Source organism: Lutra lutra, chromosome 3 (assembly GCF_902655055.1).
Source record: "Lutra lutra chromosome 3, mLutLut1.2, whole genome shotgun sequence".
NCBI classification, from domain to species: domain Eukaryota; kingdom Metazoa; phylum Chordata; class Mammalia; order Carnivora; family Mustelidae; genus Lutra; species Lutra lutra.
The window spans coordinates 43662016-43683251 of NC_062280.1; the positions used below are offsets into that span (position 1 = coordinate 43662016).

The 21236-nt window shown below is 42.5% G+C and overlaps 1 protein-coding gene across 2 annotated transcripts in view; it reads right to left on the bottom strand.

Moving 5' to 3' along the window:
- IQCA1 (IQ motif containing with AAA domain 1) overlaps nt 1-21236 on the bottom strand; it is a 155616-nt gene that overhangs the window by 51017 nt on the left and 83363 nt on the right. For both annotated transcript variants that reach the window (XM_047722651.1, XM_047722652.1), the window contains exons 9-11: nt 13929-14004; nt 7091-7197; nt 6708-6809 (exon numbers count right to left, since the gene is read on the bottom strand). In XM_047722651.1, coding sequence (XP_047578607.1) covers nt 6708-6809; nt 7091-7197; nt 13929-14004 — 285 coding nt within the window. The remainder of the gene's footprint in view (nt 1-6707; nt 6810-7090; nt 7198-13928; nt 14005-21236) is intronic.

A 21236-nucleotide genomic window follows, 5' to 3' on the forward strand; every position in this document is an offset into this window, starting at 1 on the left:
TCACCCCTGACCTATCTCTCATGCTGCTCTCCAGTCTGTGGGTAGCGGTTCCTCTGACTTCACAGTGGAGTCACATTGCCTGTTGGTCTACATGGAATCGTGCAATGCAAACTCCCTATATCCAGCTCCTTTCAGCCAATGTCATGATTACAAGGGTCACTTATGTGGTTGCACATAGTGATACATCATGATTTTCAGGTTTTTACACATTAAAATTTTTATTTTGAGAAAATGGTAGATTCACATGTAGTCATAAGAAATAATACAGAGATCCTGCATAACTTTTACCAGGTTTCTCTCAATGGTAATATCTTAGAACTATCCTTATAAGGACATTGGAACCGTCAAGATACAGAACATTTTTTCCACCAGGATTCCTCAGGTGGCCCTTCCTTGATCGACTCACTTCCCTCCCACGGATACCCCATCTTTAACCCCCAGAAACCACAAATCTCTCTTCCATTTCTGTAATGTTGTGCTTTGGAGAATGTTGTATCAACAAAAATCACAGATTATGTATCTTTTAGCTTTTCACTCATTGTAATTCTTGGGAAATTTGGCCAGTCATTGTATGTATTAATGGTTGTTCTTTTTTATTGCTGTTTTCAGTTTTGAGTTATTATGAGTTAAGGTGCCATGAATTCAGTTTTGAGTTCTGAATTAAGAGGTGTGTGTGTGTGTGTGTGTGAGAGAGAGAGAGAGAATGTCTTTGGTTTTCTGGGATAAATGCCCATGAGTGCAATTGCTGGGTTGTATAGTAGTTGCATATTTGGTTTGCAAACAAAGGGTAAAATTGCTTTTCAGAGTGCCCATAGCATTCCGCATTCCCACCAGTAATGCATGAGCGATCTAGTTCCTTCCCACCCTCTCTAGCAATCAGTATTGCCATCCTAATAAGTGTGTGGTTATTTCTCATTGTGATTTTAATTTGCATTTCCCTCATGGCTAGGGGCATCATTTCCTGTGCTCATTTACCCTCTGCATAGCCACTCAGGGAAGTGCCTCCTAGTGTCTTTTGCTCATTTTCTTTCTTTTTTTTTAAAAAAGATTTTATTTATTTATTTGACAGACAGAGATCACAAGTAGGCAGAGAGTCAGGCAGAGAGAGAGAGAGGCAGAGGCAGGCTCCCTGCTGAGCAGAGAACCCGATGCAGGGGCTTTTGCTCATTTTCTAATCAATTGTTTTTTTAACTACAGAGTTTTGAGAGTTCTTTGTATGCTCTATGTTACTAGCTCTTCCTCAGATAATGTTGTTTGCAAATATTTTCTCCTAGTCTCTAGTTTGTCTTCTTATGCTCTCAATAGAATCTTTCATGGAGAAGTTTCAATTTTGATCAAGTCCAAATTTTCCTTCTATGAATTCTGCTTTTGGTGATTTTTCCTAAGAACTTTGCCTTGTCTTAGATCCCAAAGATATTCTCCTATATTTTAATAACACATTTTCCGTTTAAGTGTATGATCCGGTTTGAGTTAGTTTTTGTACAATGTACGAGACTTAGATAAAGGTTCATTTTTCTGTCTGGGGATATCTAATTGTTCCAACCCCATGTATTGTAAAGGTTATTCTTCCTTGAATTTTTGTACTTCTATCAAAAGTCAGTCAGGAATATTCATGTGGGCTTACTTCTGGGTTGTGTGTTCTCTGTTCTTTTGATCTATGCATCTAATCCTGTACCAATAGTTAAATTTAATTCTATCATTGCCATATCTTTTTTCTATTTGTGCAATCTGTTCTTTTTTTCTTTTCCTTTTCCTTTCCTGTATTCTTTCTAATCAATCAAGTATTTTTTACTTTCTCACTTTATGTTCACTATTACTTTTTGTTATATATTTTAGTACTATTTAGAGAATTACAAAATATATTACTAATTTATTACAATTTACCTTAAGTTAGCACTTTATGGTGCCCCAAATGACACAATAACTTTACAAGTCCATTCACCCCTACTTACCTTATCAATTGCTGTTGTCACATATTTTATTTCTATGTTATAAATACATAAGACTTTGTTACTATCCCTGCCTTAAAAAACAGAATATTCTAAAAGTAGTCTTTTATATTTTCAACAGCTGATCATTCCTTCTTACGCTTCTTTCCATTTGGGATCATTTTCCTTTAACCTGAAAAATATCCTTTAACTATTTTCATATTGTGGATCTGCCACTGATAAGTTCTCTAAGATTTTGTTTGTCTGGGAGCATCTCTATTTCGTTCCATTTTTGGAGGATATTTTCTCTGGGTCCAGAATTCTAGGTTGATAGCTAATTTTTTCCAATCTCTTAAGAAGCTATTCATTGCCTTCTGGCTCCATAGTTTCTGTTGGGAAAGTCAGCAGTAATTCTTATTTTTATTTTTGTTTCCTTGAAGGAAATGTGTTTTGTTTTATTTTCTTTTTTTAAGATTTTATTTATTTATTTATTTGTCAGAGACAGAGAGAGCAAGTGAGTGCACAAGTAGGCAGAGAGGCAGGCATAGAGAGAGGAAGGGAAGCAGGCTCCCTGCCGAGTAAGGAGACTGATGCGGGACTCGATCCCAGAATCCTGGGATCATTACCTGAGCTGAAGGCAGTGGCCTAACCGACTGAACCACCCAGACATCCCGGAAATGTGTCTTAAAACAAAACAAAACAAAACAAAACAAAACAAAACAAAACAAATATAAACACAAAACAAAACACAAACTAGTAAGATTTTGCCTTTTATCTTTGACTTTTAGCATTTTGACTATGATGTGTTGAGATGTGGTTTTCTTTGTTTCACCCTATTAGACCTCACTAAGGCTCCTGAATTTGTGGCTTCATGTATTTCATCTGATTGGGAAAATTCATGGACATTACTTTTTCATATATTGCTCCTTTCCCATTCTTCTTTTCTGCAAGCAGACATATAGTGCAACTATTGACCATGTCTCAAATATCTCTTATTCTCCTTCTGTTCTTTATACTCTTCTTCTTTTTATGCTTCAGTTTAGATTTCCTATTGGTTGGTCTTTAAACGCAACCTGTATTCTGCTATGTCCATGCTATTGTTAACTAGTTCAGGGAGTTTTTAATTTCTGTTAGAATTTTCAGTTGTAGAATGTTCATTTGTTTCTTTTAAAAGTAGATTTTCAATTTATTTTTAAATATGGCATTCCTCCCTTTCCTACTTATAAATGCAAGCACTTGGGAGTGCAAAAAATAGAGTCAGCCAAGGATTTTACCCTTAAGGAACTTCCTAGCTTCTCCAAGAACTCCTATATCCTTAAAACCTCTGTGATTATGGCAGGAGAGGAACTTAGGAAACAGAGGGCCCCTGAGAGGTAGGACCTCATCCAGTGATGTCATCATGGGGATGACAGCACATCCAGAATGATCCAACCCTGCAGATCTGGAAACTTGCCTTTGCCAGTACAGAAGCTTTGACTTGTCTTGTTCTCTTCTGTACTCTGAATGCCTTGAAATATACCTGGCATACAGTGCCCAATAAATACTTATTGAATGAAAAAAAATTAATACAGATAGTCTGTCCCCCAAGCCTTATTTTGGACCTACGAATAGCAGGAGAATGTGGGATAGACTGTAATGTAAATTTATGAATTTAGAATGAGACATACAATTGCTAAGAGAATCAGACCGTGGACACCTCCATCTTATAGAAAAATCAACATGAAACTATAGTAAGTCATATGAAGGTTGATTGGAGAATAAGGAATCAACAATGGAGGTGGCTGCTGATGCTATAATGTGATATCCTGAGGCACATATTTAGCTTATAGGGATCAATCTTCATGGGAACTAGATTTGACTAATTTATTTGATATATGTATTAAGGACTTGCTTTGTGCCAGAAAGGGGTACAATGGTGAACAAGCAAAAAAGACAATCATACAGTGCCTGCACTTATAGTCCTCTAGTAGGTTCGAGAAAGAAGATACCAATAAAATGATCTCACTAGTAAATATAACATTAAAACTCTGATAAAGCATCAGGAAGACCTAGTACACATGCCATGTATATACAGAGAAAGCAGACCTACTATGGATGGCTCAGAAGGCTTCCCTGAGGAAGAAAGGCTTGGACTGAGACCTAAGGGATGAATAGGAGTTAACAAGGCTAGGGATTAGGGGCATGGGAGTAAAGATAGTTCTTGAGGGAGAACAGTATGTGCAAAGGCCCTGTGGTGGGAAGGAGCACAGTGGGTTTGGAGAACAAAGAGGAAGGTCAGGGTGCTAAGGTGTAGCTGGGAAGGGAGAGTGGGTGAAGAGTTTGGGGAAGAAGGCACTGGCCAGGTCAGACATGCCCTTGTAAGCCTGGCTGAAGACTGTCATCTTTGTTTTCAGAGGATTAAAATGCCATGGAACAGGTTTAGCATGGAATGATAAGATCAGATTTGTATTTTGAAAGGAAGACTCAGGCTGCTGTAAAATCTCTGGTCAAGTCACTTTCTCTGGAAGATGATGGATTAATACTGCCTAACTCTATCCCTCTGAGTCCTTTCCCCCCTTTTCTATGTACAGGGTAAACTACTCCCCTTCTGCTAATGGTCTTTCTGAGGATGGGATTTGGTATAGTTAATTACGTTTCAGTTAACAAAATAAACCACATTATGTCTCCAAAGTTTATGTTATTGGATTGGAATTTGGGACACTCAAAACTCCATAGTTACACAAGTACCATCAATCTATTGGGGTGTGCTTAGGCATACCCACTGCATGTTAAACCAGCTTAATTCCAAGAAGGAAATTCACAGTGACTCCTCCCTGTGACATCCTGAGTCATGACATGGAACAGGCACACACCGGACTGTAAGGAATGAGAGGTGGCAGTCATATAAGAGGGTGAGGAAGCCCAGTCTGATGTTAGGCCTGCACAATGATACTTGCTGGGTAAAAGGAGAAAGACTATTTTCAGCCAGAGAGGTACGTCCACTTCTTGCCTTCATTTCCCATTTTGTTTGGCTTAACTGCCCTGTTCAATCATCAAAACATCATGTTTTCATGTAGGTGTGCAGACATTAATAGAGTCAATGGTGTCATCAATAAGTGTCCTCACTTACTGGTGAGAGAATAACCTGCAGACCACCCTCATTAGCCTTCAGTGATGTATCCTCAAGGAGGGCTATCAAAGACACTCAGGTGTTGAACCGAAAAGTCAGAGTTAAACTCAATACAAAATGGATCGGGATAGCGTTATCCTAAGGGGACTGGTTGAACAGACACTCACGTAGTTGGATGTATGAAAAGCTCTAAGAGAGTACAGAACTGCAAGAGGGTTGATCAGCCATGGATCCGCAAGAAAGCCATCAAAGGGGCAAAGATTGCCTATCCACCTGCTGACACTGCCAGAGAGGGGAAGTCTGGCCTCTCTTTGGAGGATTCTGGCCCCAATGGCAGGGCTGGATCTGGAATGAAAGTGGAAGTAGGGGTCTAGGGTAGGTAAAGTAGTTCTTTCCTCCTGTGTGTCTCCTTTGCTCCCATTGACTACCACATACACAACACTTCTGACACCAGATGTGTATGGGTGGGTTTCCCCCACCAAGCAACATCGGCTGTCCTACAATTTGACTCCATTCCGATACCACCTACTTAGAAATAGCACCAGATCCTACAGGCTGAGGGCCCATCCCACATGAGTACTCCCCCATCCCCCACGTCAGGCTCCAATCACAAGTCCATGTTGTCATCCGTGTTTCTGACCCAGTGGTTGTAAACATGAGGTTCCCATGACCCCTTCTTTGAGTTCAATTACTTTGTTACAGTGTTTCACAGAACTGAGGGAAACACTTCATGTTTACCAGTTTATTAAAGGATGTGATAAAGGTTACAGACAACAGCCAGACAGAGTGGCACTTTGGGCTAGTTCTGGGAGAGTCCTGAGTGCAGGAGCTTCTGTCCCCATGGAGTTGGGGCAATCTGCCTCCTTGTGCATTCATGTGTTCACCCTCCTGACATTATCGGGATTTCATGGAGGCTTCCTCACACAGGCACAATCAGTTATTAACCCCCTTTCCAGCCCTTCTCCCCTTGCTAGAGGATGGGGAGTAGGGCTGAAAATTCTAAGCTTCTAATAATCATGCTTTGGTCTTCCTGGTGACTGGGCCCTAGACAAGAGCCATCCAGGAGCCCACCCAGATATGCTCCAAGTGCTCTCATGACGTAAGGATTTACAAGAGATTCGGGAGCTCTGTGCCAGGAACTGGAGGCAGGGATCTATATATTTTCTATTCTCTCACAGGGTCCAGTAAATGAACTTTGAATAATATTGGGATCTAATTGGCTACTCCAAAACACTGTGAGATGGATTGGTGGCAATTTAAAATTCAACTCATCTGAACCATTACTCACAAAGAACTTGCTCATTTCCACAGGTGGCTCTTACAGATCTTCCCACAGGGAGAGAGGGGCAGACATTGGGCACATCACTGGCTCCCCTGGTGGTCCTCATACTATCTGCGGGACCTGGGTAATGCGAATCCGCAGTGAGGACGCGTGAGGCAGGTTACTCTCAGACTGTTGGATGTCTCCCATTTATGAACCCATATCCCTGAGGACCGCATGGTGGAACAAGGCACGTCCCTCTAAGGAAGGCGTTTCCCTGCGCAGCAGCCTGGGTGGGGCCGGTGTGCCAGGCAGCACCCCGGACTCAGCACTGGGATCCCGGGTGGCGCTCTTGCTGTGATTCAAATCTGCGTCTCCCTCATCCCTCCCATGCTTACTTGCTACTCACCTTTCTACCCCCTTTCTTCTTTCCTGCTTTGACGGGATACTCTTTTTCTCTGTCCACAGCCAGTTTCAAGTTTTTTAGTTCCTGTCGCATTAGCTCATCCACCTAGATGAGTACAAAACACACTTTTTTTTTCTTTAATTTTTATTTTTTCTGCATAACAGTATTCATTATTTTTGCACCACACCCAGTGCTCCATGCAATCCGTGCCCTCTACAATACCCACCACCTGGAAAACACACCACTTTTGAGTGACTTTGTGTGTCTCGTGTTTTCTTTGTGAAGTTTAAAAATAGCTTAAGCTCTGGGTTGGTCGTGGATGGGAAATGGTGAAGAAACCCAACGGTGGCCGCTGATGACTATCTTCGTGCAAAGTGTGGTGTTACCTGCACTCTGATCTCCGACTCCAGTTCCTTCCGTTTCTCTTGTTTGATCAGTTCCGGGTCATAGTTTTGCGGGAAATTCCACGACTCGTCTTTATTCTTCCACAGGTCTGTGGTCCGGAAGGATCAGGAAAAGGAAAATGATTTTTTTTTCCAACATGAGGATGAACAAAAACTATGATTGCAATAAAAAACTCCAGTTTAATTTTCTATTCTATTGCATGGAATACAAGTTCAAATAAAATACTCAAGCAATTATTGATGGCAGAGCGAAGAGATCCATGTGCTTTCTCCCCCCACCAACTTCCCAAATGGGAAAATGTACTTGTATAATATCTAAAAAAATGAAGAACAAAACTGCTAATGTGAAAACATGAAATAAAAAGTATGATAAAAGTATTATTCTTCCAATGACTAGAGCCATGTAAAAAATAATACATTAATCATGGGATTATATAATTAGACAAATGTGGGATGACTATTTTTGTAATATGTTTTATATTACCCTCAGTTTTCAAACAATTCACTAAATGTGGAAGATTTTATTGCAAGCTGAATCCACCAGCAACTGACTCCAGCCCCTTGTTAAAAGACAACACTGAACATACAAGCACCCATGACTTCCCCCGGACAGCTATATTTTTAAATTACTTTGTGGATGTGTTTGAAATCATACATGTTTTGCATTTCCCTTTTGCCTGGCCCTGGCAGTGAAGAGGATGGTTAGACAAATATGACCTTAGAGGAAATAAGGATAATTTTGTATCACTGGAAAAAATTGAACTATAGCTCATTTCTCAGGGGGGGAATTCCAAATGTGTGCCAAGGTACAGCTCAGCTGGATCCTGGCACTGGGACATGGGGTGGTGTCCTATGGAAAAAGAGACTTGTCAGTCTGGGAAAGGAGATCTTTTCCCAGAATCTGTGTTCAGAATGTGATGGAAACTTGCCAGAACTCAACCTGCAATCACCACCCAGCTTGGCTACCACTGGGAGCTCATCCTTAGGACGATGACGCTCTTCAAGTTGGGGAGGCAATGGAGGGTCACAGGAACCGGGCAGAGGCCTCCCCCAACCTGTCTGATGATGGCTCCACTTGGGAAGAAGGGGGACAGTGCAGGGCTGGATGACATTGAGCATGTGAATGAATGGGCAAAGGTTTCTCAACCATGACCTTCCCTATGGGCACAGAAGGGGCATCCTGAGACTGGCGGGGAGTGTGTCCCCCTGAAGCAGCTGACTGAGAAGGGAGGGACAGTCACAGTAACAGAGGGAAACATATGTCTGGGTGCTGTGGAGAGCAAGCAGTGTCAACCATGAAGACAGAATGGAGAAGGTACTTAGAGAGATACCTGGGCAAACACATGAGTAGGGAGGGTCAAATCTGCAAATCTATCACAGGGGTCTGGGGTCAGCAAAAGAGACCAGAGACAAAAGAAAGGACAAGATGTGGTGTGACCCAGGAAAAGTTGCAGATCCTGGAGAGAAGGTCAGCAGAGCAAGGAGATTCTGATGCACAACTCAAAGTTGGCGGATGGGCACAAAAAATTGCCCCAAGGGCTTTGGCTAACTGATACCTGCCCAAGGATGCTGCCCACGCTTGGGGTCAGGTGGAACCCCTGTCCTACTGGTTATCTGCGGTTGGTCTTATGGTCTTCACCCTCCTGATTGACAATTCCTACTTCCTGAGGTGGGGGGGTGCTCTGCAGGACAGCAGTGCCCATAGCAGACACTTTCTTGCCAGCAAAAAGGAGGCAATGGGTACCTGAGGACCAGTGAGTGTGTCATCTCAGGGTCATCAGTCAGGACCCTGTGGACAGGAAAACTATAGGAAGATGGGACGTGGAAATGCAGCTCCAGTTCTCCAAAAGTGTGGAAGCCCCAGGCTGAGGACCCTACAATGCTTCTGGTGGTTGGCATGGAAATTTCCAGAAGTGGAAATGGTCACCACAAGGTATTGCCACACACAGGTCAGGCAGGCCCACCTCACTCCCAGCCGTCCTGTGGAACAGAGTGTTGGCCAGAAAGGAGCCTATTTGGAATTCGGGTCCAGCGAGGGCTCTCAGCCTCCCTCGGCTTCCTGTCAGAGAATCAAGGGTGGGGTGGGGGGTGGTGCCTGGGCAGGGCTCTGCCAGTTGCTGCACTAGTCAAGGTCTCTGCCATGGTCACAGCCTATGGTGTTGCAAATCTAGGGGGACAGATTTTGGAAAATGAGGATGATAAAAGGACCCAGTTTCTTCTGGGGTGGCTACTGTAGACTTACAAGAAATAGACAGGGACTAAGTGACAAACATGGTACAATTTTCATAAAGTCTATTCACCCATGTGTCTTTCCCCATTGGGGTGGCCGCGTGACAGGTGGCCCTGTCTTTGTGGCAGAGATGATGGCAAGGGATGATGGGGCTGGGAGTGGGTTTGGCACCTGTCTCCTAGATGGCTGCTGTCTGTGGATGACCCCAGAGGTGAGGATGTCATCACCTGGGAGGGGCAGGTGACCCGCTTGGAACAGAGTTCACATCTCCATGAAGACCAAGAGGGAGAAGACCCAAAACAGACGGGATGGAGGCCACTTCTGACAGGAGTGGGCACACAGGAAATTGCTAGAAAGTTAGGAGCTGAATTTTTATTATTTTAAATAATCACTCCTGTGATTGAGTGCCAGCCAGAGAAGTCCATCCTGTGTTTTACAGTCAGGTAATGAAAAATACTGCATTGCATAAATTGCCTATGTCAGCCCATTGATGTAAAACATGTTTTAAGTCATTAATTGAGTTTATTCTTGGCCCCGAGCCCCCAGCAGGTGGATTTTGTGGTTGGTCTGTAAGGTGCGTGTTCATTTACGGAAGAACTAAGTAGTTTACATTTCCCTTATTTGAAGGTAACTGTCCTTTCAGAGTGCCTTTTCTGAAATGCACATGAACTTAAATTGTGGAAAACTTTAAAATGTATGAAAACTATGATTTTTCTTCCATGTGTGAGATTGTAAGCTCTTCTCCCTTTGAAAACACTATGAAGGGTTTAAACGTGTTAAAACATGCTATTTACCAGTAACTCTTGTTTACCAGATGTCCCCCTTACATGATCATTAAATCTCCCACGGCAAAGCTCACCTGTTTCTATTAAGATATTTTTAAAGCAAAATCCCTTTGCTGAGGGGAGGTAGCTACTTTGCTTTCTCACTAGACAGACTTGCTAAAATCTGGAAGCGGTGCATTTCCTAAAGAAAGGGATGCAGACTATTGAACAGGAGGGAACACGAGGCGATTATTGATGTAAAAGCACCTCGCAGCAAATTCTCATTCTGCGGTTGTAACTGTGTCTCACGAATAAAGCAGTACTTAGTGGCCTTTGCTGATTTCACCTCGACCACCCTTTGAATGGTCCTGGTTTTGCGCGGAAATTTTGCTTTTCTCATGACACTTGGGCACAGGGCACCTCTCAATCCCTTCAAGAATTTCATGGACATTTACAAATGCAGGAAGCTTTTCAGGGTCCTCAAAGCACTAACAACTGCCCCAGGAGCTTTCATCCCCAGAGTGTGAAAAGCTGGCCAGGGCAGTTTCTCACGTAGGGGGGTGATTAAAATGCTAATGTCTTATTTGCAAAGGAAAACCTTTGATTTTTGAGAAAAGATTTCTAAGATGAAGACATTTAATTTCTTTAAAAGACCAGAGACCTGGCAGATAGCACAGGAAACGCCACAAACCCAACTAGGAAAATGGTCCTTCACACTTCCTGCTCCCAAGTGACCACTGCCTGTGTTTTTTTTTTTTTTTTTTTTTTTTAAGCCTTAATGGAAACAGATATTCTACAAACAGCGTAATGGAAACATATTACACAAATGGTGTGGAAAGTCTCAAGAGCTTTCCCGAGTGGGTCAGCAGGTCGCAAGCCTTGGTTTCCCACGGGAATGTCAGATTTCCCCCAAGTTAATTTTTGCTTTTATCAAAATAATACAGGCACATTGTTTTAGACTGAGTCTGATAATATGGAAGGGATTATAACAAAAAACAGTCTAATTCTGCTTTCCAGAGAAATTGCCCAATGGCATTCATTCCTGTTTTCATTCATTCATTCATTTAAAATTGTGAGGAATAGTTTCAGATTTATCTGCAAATCTGATGTATGCATAAGTTTAATTCATGACTTGATGGAGCCTGATTGTGGAGCAGGCACTGTTCTCAGAGTAGGCAGATAGTGGGGGGCCTTGTCATCTGGGACCACGCCCCCCCACGGGGAAGCAAGGAACACCTCCATCCCCATAGATGGAGGTGAGTAAAGTAGGGTGGGCACAGGGTGAGACTGGAGACAGCCCACAAAGGTCTTGGGGAAGGCCTGCAGGGACCAGCATTCCAGGCAAGGGGAATGGACAGCACCAGGTCTCTGAGGTGGGACCGACTAGCTTGCTGGTGGAAGAGCATGGAGCCCACGAGAGGAGGGTGTGAGGCCCATGTGAAGCGGTCTAGCTTCTCGAGAACTCTTCGAGCTGTGTCTCTGTTGTTATACCCTTGTCATGTGCTCACACTGCTACTTCTTGATTTTTGAGTTTGAGATGGGAGCCCCTGACTTCCTATAATGGCAGAGGAAGGCCTGGCTGTCCCTCACCTTCCTGTCTTTCCCCTATTCTCTCCTCATAGTTATTTCAGAGGGAGCCAGGCCCTCCACGCACTGAGGGAAACTGTTGCCTGAAAGAGGACTTCAGCAGAACATGAACGGGTCAGTGACCTGATGTGTTAGAAGGTGCAAACGATGACCTTGGAGGTTGGTGATCGATGTGTAGCATATGAAGCTATGAGGGGTCTGTAAAGAGCAAAAGAAATGTGGCACAGAGCGTGTGAACAAGAGGTTGGTCATGTTGCAAACACACCTGGGTTCCTGTGGCATCCATGGCACGGCGGTGACCTTGCCACAGGACGCATGCAGCTCCTAGCTGACCCTTGGGTGTTGTTGCCGCCAGCCTAATTTGCACAAGCCACTCAACTTGTGCCCCTGTCCCGTCCCAACCACCTCTGCCACATCCTGTATGTTGTGAGTAGGTTGATGGTGGTGCCATTTTTGTATCTCCACAGTTGCCTTGCACCTGGCACACTGGACACAGAGGTTGTTGAATGAAGATGAAGACATAAGGGTATGAATGTGTCTGATAGTGATTGCTTTATAATGATTTGAGGCCCCTGTACCCCAATGTTCATAGAAGCAAGGTCCACAGTAGCCAAGCTATGGAAAGAGCCCAATGTCCATCAAATGGATAAAGAAGAAGTAGTATAGATATATGATGGAGTATTACTCAGCCATCAAAAAGGATGAAATCTTACCATTGGCAGTAATGTGGATGGAATTAGAGGGTGTTATGCTGAGCAGAATAAGTCAGTTGGAGAAAGACAAATACCACATGATCTCACTCACATGTGGAATTTAAGAAACAAAACAGATGAACATAGGGGAAAGGAAGGAAAAATAAAATAAGACAAAACCAGAGAAGGAGAAGAACCGTAAGAGACTCTTAACCACAGAGAACAAACTGAGGGTGGCTAGAGGGAAGGTGTGTGGAGGGAGGGAGTCACTGGGGGATGGGTATTAAGGAGGACACGTGATGTGATGAGCAAGGGTGTTAATATGCAACTGATGAATCCCTAAACTCTGTCCCCGAAATTAATAATACACTATATGCTAACTAACTTGAATTTAAATAAAATGTTAAAAAAAGATTTGACTTTTCAGACTTGAGTGGCAGCATGTGTTCTAACAGTGCCTGCCAATAGAGGGTTGCTGGGTCACTTCTTGCCATTGTCGTGACGATCGAATGAGACGAGCATGGAAAACACAGAGGCTTGTGTGCTTTGGGCATCTAATAACGTGAGGTTACTGCTTTGACCTCCTTCCTCCCCAGTTAAAACAGCTGCTAGTCCTGGTGATGTCCCCTCTCCCCACCGCCCTGGTTCAGCACCATGTGCAGGGTGGGACCCGCGCCGTTAGTGGAAAGTGAAAGAATTTTGGGTGGAGCATGGATGTTTTTCTTTCATACAACTAGCATCTCAGACCTGAAACGACATGGATCTTGTGGCTAAGGGTGAAGCTCAGTTTATTGGGGTAAAAACCATGAGTCAATGAAAAAATAAGATAAGTAATTAACAGTACCAGTGCTGTCCAGATGAGACCTGAGTCAGGGAGGAAGCCCATGTGTGACTGACATTTGGAAACATTCTACTCCATGTCCCTACTGCATTTTTTAGCAATTATCAAAGAGGACCAATGCCCGGGGTCATCATGGCCCGTCATTCAGTGTTGAGATTCATCCTGAGAGTGGAGTGAAGCCAAAGGAGCTGGGTAAGTATTCCAGTAAACTGTAATAGAAATGTCTGAAAGACCACTTCCTACACTTGCAGCTCCCCTCACATTCTAGCTACTATGCTAATTATGCTGAACAATGGACAAAAGAACTCTGTGTCGGTTTGCGGGCACCTGTCTTTGTCTGACAGGATTAGAATATCTTATTGTACATCTGGTATTGATTTTCTTAATTTAAACAATCTAGGCCAATCCTTTTCGTTCCCAGCAAGAGAATGTTCAGCTGAAGTCCTACAGTTTGAAAACAGAATGGAGGGTTCGATTGTGTTCTCGTACTATTCATATCTGGTCTTTTACCGACTCTATGCCTTTAGGCGTCTCGAAGGAATTTTAAAATAGAGATGGACGGAAGGTCTGGGCCATGAGCTGTGTGTTTTCAGCCTCTCCCTACTGAGCGCCTAATTCTGGCCCTCACGGGCTGGATGCGGGGCCAGGGGTCATGCTGGGCGGGCCGGCAACTCCCCGGGAGGCCCACATGGTCTTCTAAACCAACCTTTGTACACGTTATTTCCTTCTTCCATCGTGGGAAGGAAAACACTTGGTGACATTTTCCAGCCCTCATCTTCTTCCTGTTGAAGAAGAATGAGATTTCTGTTAATTACAGGGCTGCCGTATCTATCCGGACGAGACAGTACACGGTGAACATCCTGACGACAGGGCTATCGTAAGGCACACAGGCTCTTTCCTGGTTTATGAACTTGCCCACCCCCCTGGGCAGTTTCCCTGCTGGCCAGTCTGAGCAGGGAGTGTGGTGTCCACCAACCAGGGCATGGATGGTTCTAAAAACTTAGCTCCACCTGCAGGCTCACTGAGGTGCCCCTATTTCAGTCACCTCTCCCGGGGTACCCCAAGCCCTAAGTCTGTTCTGTTGTCTGATGTTCTGGTTCCTTCTTTGCTCTGAAAGCTGATTCCCAGCCTGAATCCTCCCGCCGCCCTCCAGCAGCTTGTAGGTTCAAATGTCAGATTGGTCACTCAGAGGCTTTCAGATAATCTGATGGTTCCCTTAGGGTCTGTGTCCTTGGGGTGGGGGTGGGGTTACTGTGATTTGGAAGAGGCTGATCATTTCCCACTCAACTAGGAGTGAAATTATACATCAATTCTAGATCCAGAAGTGGAAATCGGCCCAGGAGCTCTCATTACTATTAACTATATTTTAAAATAAAAATGCATCAAAAAAAGTGATAGCTCATTGCAAAAAACAAACAAAACCTCCTATTTTCAAGCTTGCTTGCATTTAGAATGTCATTTTACTTCTCTGCTCACACTTTTCTCTCCATTCATTGAGATTAAGAATCAAAGCTACTAAAAAAAAAAAAAAAGTTACTCATGTCTTTTCGGGATTTGGAGTGCTGCTCCTTTCTGGAAGTAGTGGTTTTTGAGCATTTCAGACAGAAGGAAACGTAAAGAAAACTCACATACTTTCTTCTCAGAGGAATGCATTTCCACATAAAACTTTACATACAATTTCAGGCAGTCTATCCTTGTGGTCTCAGTCTCCTAGGTTAAGGGTGTCTGTTTCCTCTGGAGATCAGCAGCTTCTCACTTCCTCTTATCTTCCCCTCTCACTGCCCCTCAGTGGACACAGAAGATGCTCAGAACGGATGTTTCCATGATGACATCCTTATTCCCGATAACAGCCTCTGGAAATTCACAACACTCATGTCTCCATCTTTGTGAAGTAGTACAAAGTTTTGTTTGAAGTCCCCTAAAATACCATAAGAGTGTGGTTGGCTCAGTGCTTCAGTCTGGAGCACCTCCTTGGGTCAGGCTGCTGGAGAAGGGGCACTGGGATCACAGAAAGGCTGGGTGGCCCCTAGGACAAACAGAAGCTTTTAAAGCTAATGGTGCTGTATGCGGGTGTTAGGCTCTTCCCAGGATTCAGGATGAAGTTAGAATGTAGAGGAATCTTCTGTATTCACATGATCCTATGTTCTGGCCAGGTAAAATCCATTTAAAGTAGTTCCAAATGGTTTAACATATGGCTTGAAAAATAACAAAGAGAAAAGGATTGTAAGGATGGATTGCACAGTGCTCCTTTTCTGGCTCCTGAAGCCAAAGAGAGGTCCACATAGCTGACTTGTTAGGCTAATGGTGTAACTTTGATACTGAAAGCCCATTTGCAAAGATGGCTATTGGTTTGCGGAGAATGTCCTCTTGACACTAGCATTCCCCTCTATCACATAGTCTTAACACAGATCTTCTTACCTGTGATCCTTAACACTTTTAGAGATGGTTAGCAAACCAAAGATCCAAAAGAAAGACAATTTTTTTGCTGATGAATTTTAAGAATTCTTTATATATTCTGGATGCAAGTCCCTTTGCTAGATCTATAACTTGCAAACATTTTCTCCCAGTTTGTAGATTGTCTTTTCATCCTCTTCCCAGAGCTAAAGTTTTTTTTCTTTTTATTACAATGATGTCCGATTTATTAATCTTTCACTTCTATGGACACTTTTGGTTGTCAAGTTGGACTGTGTGCAAAGCCCTAGATCCTGAAGATATTTTTCCTCCTCTTTTTACCTGAAGGTTTTATGGTTTTACATGTGAGTCCATGATCCTTGTTGAGTTAATTTTTGAATAAGGTACAAGATAGACATTCCTTTTCTTGTCTAGGGGTGAAAAGATTAACTCTTGTAAAGCCCATCTTTGAAGGTGTTTACAGTGCTTTTATGTTTTCCCTTTACTAGCTCTGAAGATGAAAACCCCTAGACCAATCTCTTGGCTTCTGTCCTTCAGCATCTCAGTATACAGGGTCACTGGATGGATCTAGACATGAAATTGAAGACTTTCATGCTTCCAATGTTAAATTGCTTGCAAAGTTTTTTGTTGAAATGGTCAAATGAATGTAAGACTACCAGCCACTGTTATTTTATTTTAATTTTTGTACAGAGAGAGCAAATGCATGTGAGCTGGGTGGAAGGGAAGGGGGGCAGTGAGAGAGGGAGAGAGAGGATCTTAAGCAGACTTCCCCCTGAGTGCAGAGCCTGACCCGGGGCTCGATTTTGTGACCTTGAGATTGTGATCTGAGCTGAAATCAAGAGTCAGATGCCCAACTGACTGAGCCACCCAGGCGCCCCATAGTTATTTTACTATACTTTATTTTATTTTACTTCGACCCTCTCTTTTCTCCTACTGTCAGCCCCACAGTAAATTGTAAATCCAAGCAGGGACACTGAAACCTACAAATTTTCACCTTTAAACTTCCTCCCAGTTACCTTCAGGCTCAAATGTCTCAAGATTCTATAGGGACACTCACTAATCCTGAGTCCTGAATAACACAGTATCTAAGGGGAGCTCTCTCCTGCTGCACAAGGGTCAGAGGGAGAGAGGTTTTGGGCAGATCACTCCAAGGCACGTTTATTTAGATGGAGGTGACCCCAGGAAGGGGTTTAGGTAGGAGATGAAGTCATAAAAGCATGACCATGGGTCTTTGTGATTAGAGAAGAGTGTTACTCTGCTGCTCCCTATGAGCCCAGATGTTCATACCACCAGCTGGATGTACCTTTCCTTCTTCATTATTTTCAGAAAAAATCAACAAGGTGAATAGAACTCACTTGCTTTGCTCTCAACCTCGTGAATGACGTTTGGCTTTAAATGCATCCTCCCATGTGTGTGGATGCAAACTTCTGAGGGGCTTCGGCTGCTGGCCCACACTTGTCCTTGGATGAGACATGGACTTGTACTAACCCTCCTTCCCATCTAAGCCTGGACCTAATGGTTTCCCTGTCTTGGTTACTCCCTCACCCACAGGCCATCCCAACCATAGCCACAAACCACAAACCTTAGACTATAACTCACACAACTCAGGTTTGCTCAAGTCACTACCCCTGGGATGACTCTTGTCTCCTCCAGCAGGTTCTGCCCTAACAACCATGGCTGTTCCAAGCTTTCCCAGCCCCATATCACACCCCCTCCCTAGAGTCTGTCATCCTTGCTCTGAAGTTGTCTTCTGGTTCTCTGGTTCAGCAATTGCCTGGAATCCTTCCTGTAGTTCCTGGTCCTTGTCCAGCCTTCAGATTTACCCACCACTAGACCCATGTCAACAGCCCCTCTGGGGCCACTTAGACTCATTTGTAGACATCTTGTGGACTGACGAAAGTTGTACTCCTATGATATTTTGACAAGAGTCTATTTTCCATTTATGGAGGTGAGTGGAAATATTCAGATAATCCTTAGTTTTTTGTTTTTAATAGGGGGTCTTTACCAAGTTTTCTGACTTTATATGGACTAGTGATTGAGAAATGACCAAATTTATAAAAATACCTGAAGGATAATCCCACAGCTGTGCTGCAGTGAAGCAGTAGGGGTGAGTCAGTTACACAAGCTAAACAAAACTAGTTTCCTCTCTCCTCTGCCTTACCCTTTACCCAGGATGAATAATAGATGCTTTTCTACAGGTCAAAATACCAATTCTCATACAAAGATTTTGAGTAGCTTGTCTCAAGAATGCTTCTAGAGGCCTTGGGATTGATTCTAAAATAAGATTTTTAAAAGTTAATAAAAGAGATAATCTGACCTCAAAGATGAGTAGCAATATAATGTAAATATATCAATTTCATTAGAGATTACCATTTATGATCACGTTGTTACTGTGTAGACATGTACCTATCAAGAATAAATTCAGTTCTAAGTAACTGTGAAGGATTTTGCCCTTCATTTGCAACTACTTCATAAATGCTGATGTACTCAAACTTCTCTTTTTGTCTCAAACTCTTCATCATTAAATGACTCTTTAATAGCTAGTTAATAAAATACCTTCACTCAACAAAGACCAGATTGTATAGCTGATAAGTTCAGAATTTTTATGGAACAAGCTTCATTAACAGTGAATTTTTAATTAGCCAGTGTCAAACTCCCTAATGCATATTTAGAGGAAGAGAATGCTTAGAATAAAATTGAAATTCTTCCAATTGTCCTTATTCTTTGGCACAGCTTCAAAATTATCTTGCAGAGTGAGAGGAGGGCTTTAAAAATTAACTAAGAAGTAAGCTCTCTTCTTATTTTTTTCTGCAACAAGTTAGAAGATTTGGGGCACAAGCAGAGCAGTAGGGCAACAGGTGGCCTTGTGGGTTGGGTTTCATGGAAACACTCAGATGGAGGCTGTGCAGGTGGTTTACTGGGAACACCACCCACAGGGATGGAGAGAGAGAATCAGCAATGGGCAGAGAAGCTGATGCAAGTGAGCTGTGATGCAATTGGATGTGAGATGTCAGCTGACCTCACAAGGAGCCCAGGAGCTAGGAGAATGCTTCAGAGATGTCCCAGTGTGGGGGCTGGGTCTTTGTACCCAAACATGGCTATCCTTGGATGCAGCTGCCCGGGTGGGTGGTGTGACTTTGCATGGAGCAGCTCCTTTAGACTCGGAACAATTCCTGGGGAGGAATTAGGTGAGGAGTCAGCACAAAATACTGAGCGGCGGGGGACTGAGTTGGGGACTACAGTGGAGTGGGTTGTGAGCAGTGAGCGGTCTCTCTTCTTTTGTTCACAGCAATGGAACATGGTGAAGGAGAGGGACAAAGACAGATGGGGGCAGTTGGATGATTTCTGCTGATCATGGTACAGAATATGAGCCTTGCAAAAGGGGCAATTGCCTCCAGATGGGTGGCTGCAGTCATGCAAGGAATTTTTAACAAAATGTTGTCTTTCATAAATGCAAAATGTTGCATTTATGTGGAGTTTGGGTATTTTTTAAAATTTAAATTCAATTAGCCAATCTATAGTACAACATAAGTTTCAGGTGTAGAGTTCAATAATTCATCAGTTGCCTGTAACACCCAGTGCTCATCACATCACATGCTCTCCTCAATGCCCATCACCCACTGACCTCATCCCCCTAATCCTTCCCTCCAGCAACCCTCAGTTTGTTTCCTATAGTTAAGAGTCTCTCATGGTTTTTCTCCCTGCCTGCTGACTTCCCATTCAGTTTTCCCTCCCTTCCCCTTTGATCCTCTGCAGTGTTTCTCATATTCCACATATAAGTGAAACCATGTGATAATTGTCTTTCTCTGATTGACTTATTTTGCTTAGCATAATACTTTCTAGTTCCATCTGCATTGATGTAAATGGTAAGTATTCATCCTTTCTGATAGCTGAGTAATATTCCATTATATATATATATATATATATATATATATATATATCACATCTTTATCCATTCATCTGTTGATGGATAAGTGATTCATTTTAGACCCAAACACACCTCCAGATTGAAAGTGAGGGGGTGAAGAACCATTTATCTTGTTAATGGACATCAAAAGAAAGCTGGGGTAGCAATCCTTATATCAGAAAATTAGATTTTTTTTAAAATTTTTTTATTTTTTCAGCATAACAGTATTCATTATTTTTGCACCACACCCAGTGCTCCATGCAATCCATGCCCTCTACAATACCCACCACCTGGTGCCCCCAACCTCCCACCCCCCACCCCTTCAAAATTCTCAGATCGTTTTTCAGAGTCCATAGTCTCTCATGGTTCACCTCCCCTTCCAATTTCCCTCAACTCCCTTCTCCTCTCCATCTCCCCTTGTCCTCCATGCTATTTGTTATGCTCCACAAATAAGTGAAACCATATGATAATTGACTCTCTCTGCTTGACTTATTTCACTCAGCATAATCTCTTCCAGTCCTGTCCATGTTGCTACAAAACTTGGGTATTCATCCTTTCTTTAGAAAATTAGATTTTAAATCAAAGAATTTAGTAAGGGATATAGAGGGACACACTATATCATACTTAAAGAGTCTATTCAACAAGAAGATCTAACAATTATAAATATTTATGCTCCTAACTTAGGAGCAGCCAAATATATAAACCAATTAATAACAAAATTAAAGAAACATATTGATAATAAAACAATAATAATAGGGAATTTTAACACCTTGCTCACAGCAATGGATAGATCATCTAAGCAGAAGATCAACAAGGAAACAAGGGCTTTGAATGACACACTGGACCTGATGGACTTCAGATATATGCAGAGCATTCCATCCTAAAGCAATAGAATACACATTCTTCTCAAGTGCACATGGAACATTCTCCAGAGTAGATCACATACTGGCACAAATTAGGTCTCAACTAGTACCAAAAGACTGGGATTATTCCATGCATATTTTCAGACTACAATGCTTTGAAACTTGAACTCAGTCACAAGGGGAAATTTGGAAGGAACTCAAATACTTGGAAGATAAAGAGCATCTTACTAAAGAATGAATGGATCAACAAGGAAATTGAAGAAGAACTAAAAAATTCATGGAAACAAATGAAAATGAAGACATAACTGCTCAATACCTTTGGGATGCAGCAAAAGGGGCCCTAAGAAGGAAGCACATAGCAATATAAGCCTTTCTTAAAAAATTAGAAAAGTCTCAAATACACAAACTAAGCTTACAACTAAAGGAGCTGGAGAAAGAACAGCAAATAAAGCCTAAACCAAGCAGGAAAAGAGAAATAATGATTAGAGCAGAAATCAATGAAATAGAAACCAAAAGAACAGTAGAACAGATTAATGAAACTAGGAGCTGGTTCTTTGAAGGAACTAACAGTATCAAAAAACTTCCAGCCAGATTTACCAAAAACAAAAGAGAAAAGACCCAAATTAATAAAATCATGAATGAAAGAAGAGAGATCACAACCAACACCAAGGAAACACAAATAATTTTAAGAACATATTATGAGCAACTATATGCCAACAGATGAGGCAATCTGGAAGAAATGGATGCATTCCCAGAAACTTGTAAATGACCAAAACTGAAACAGAAAGAAATGGAAAACCTGAACAGACCCATAACCAACAAAGAAACTGAA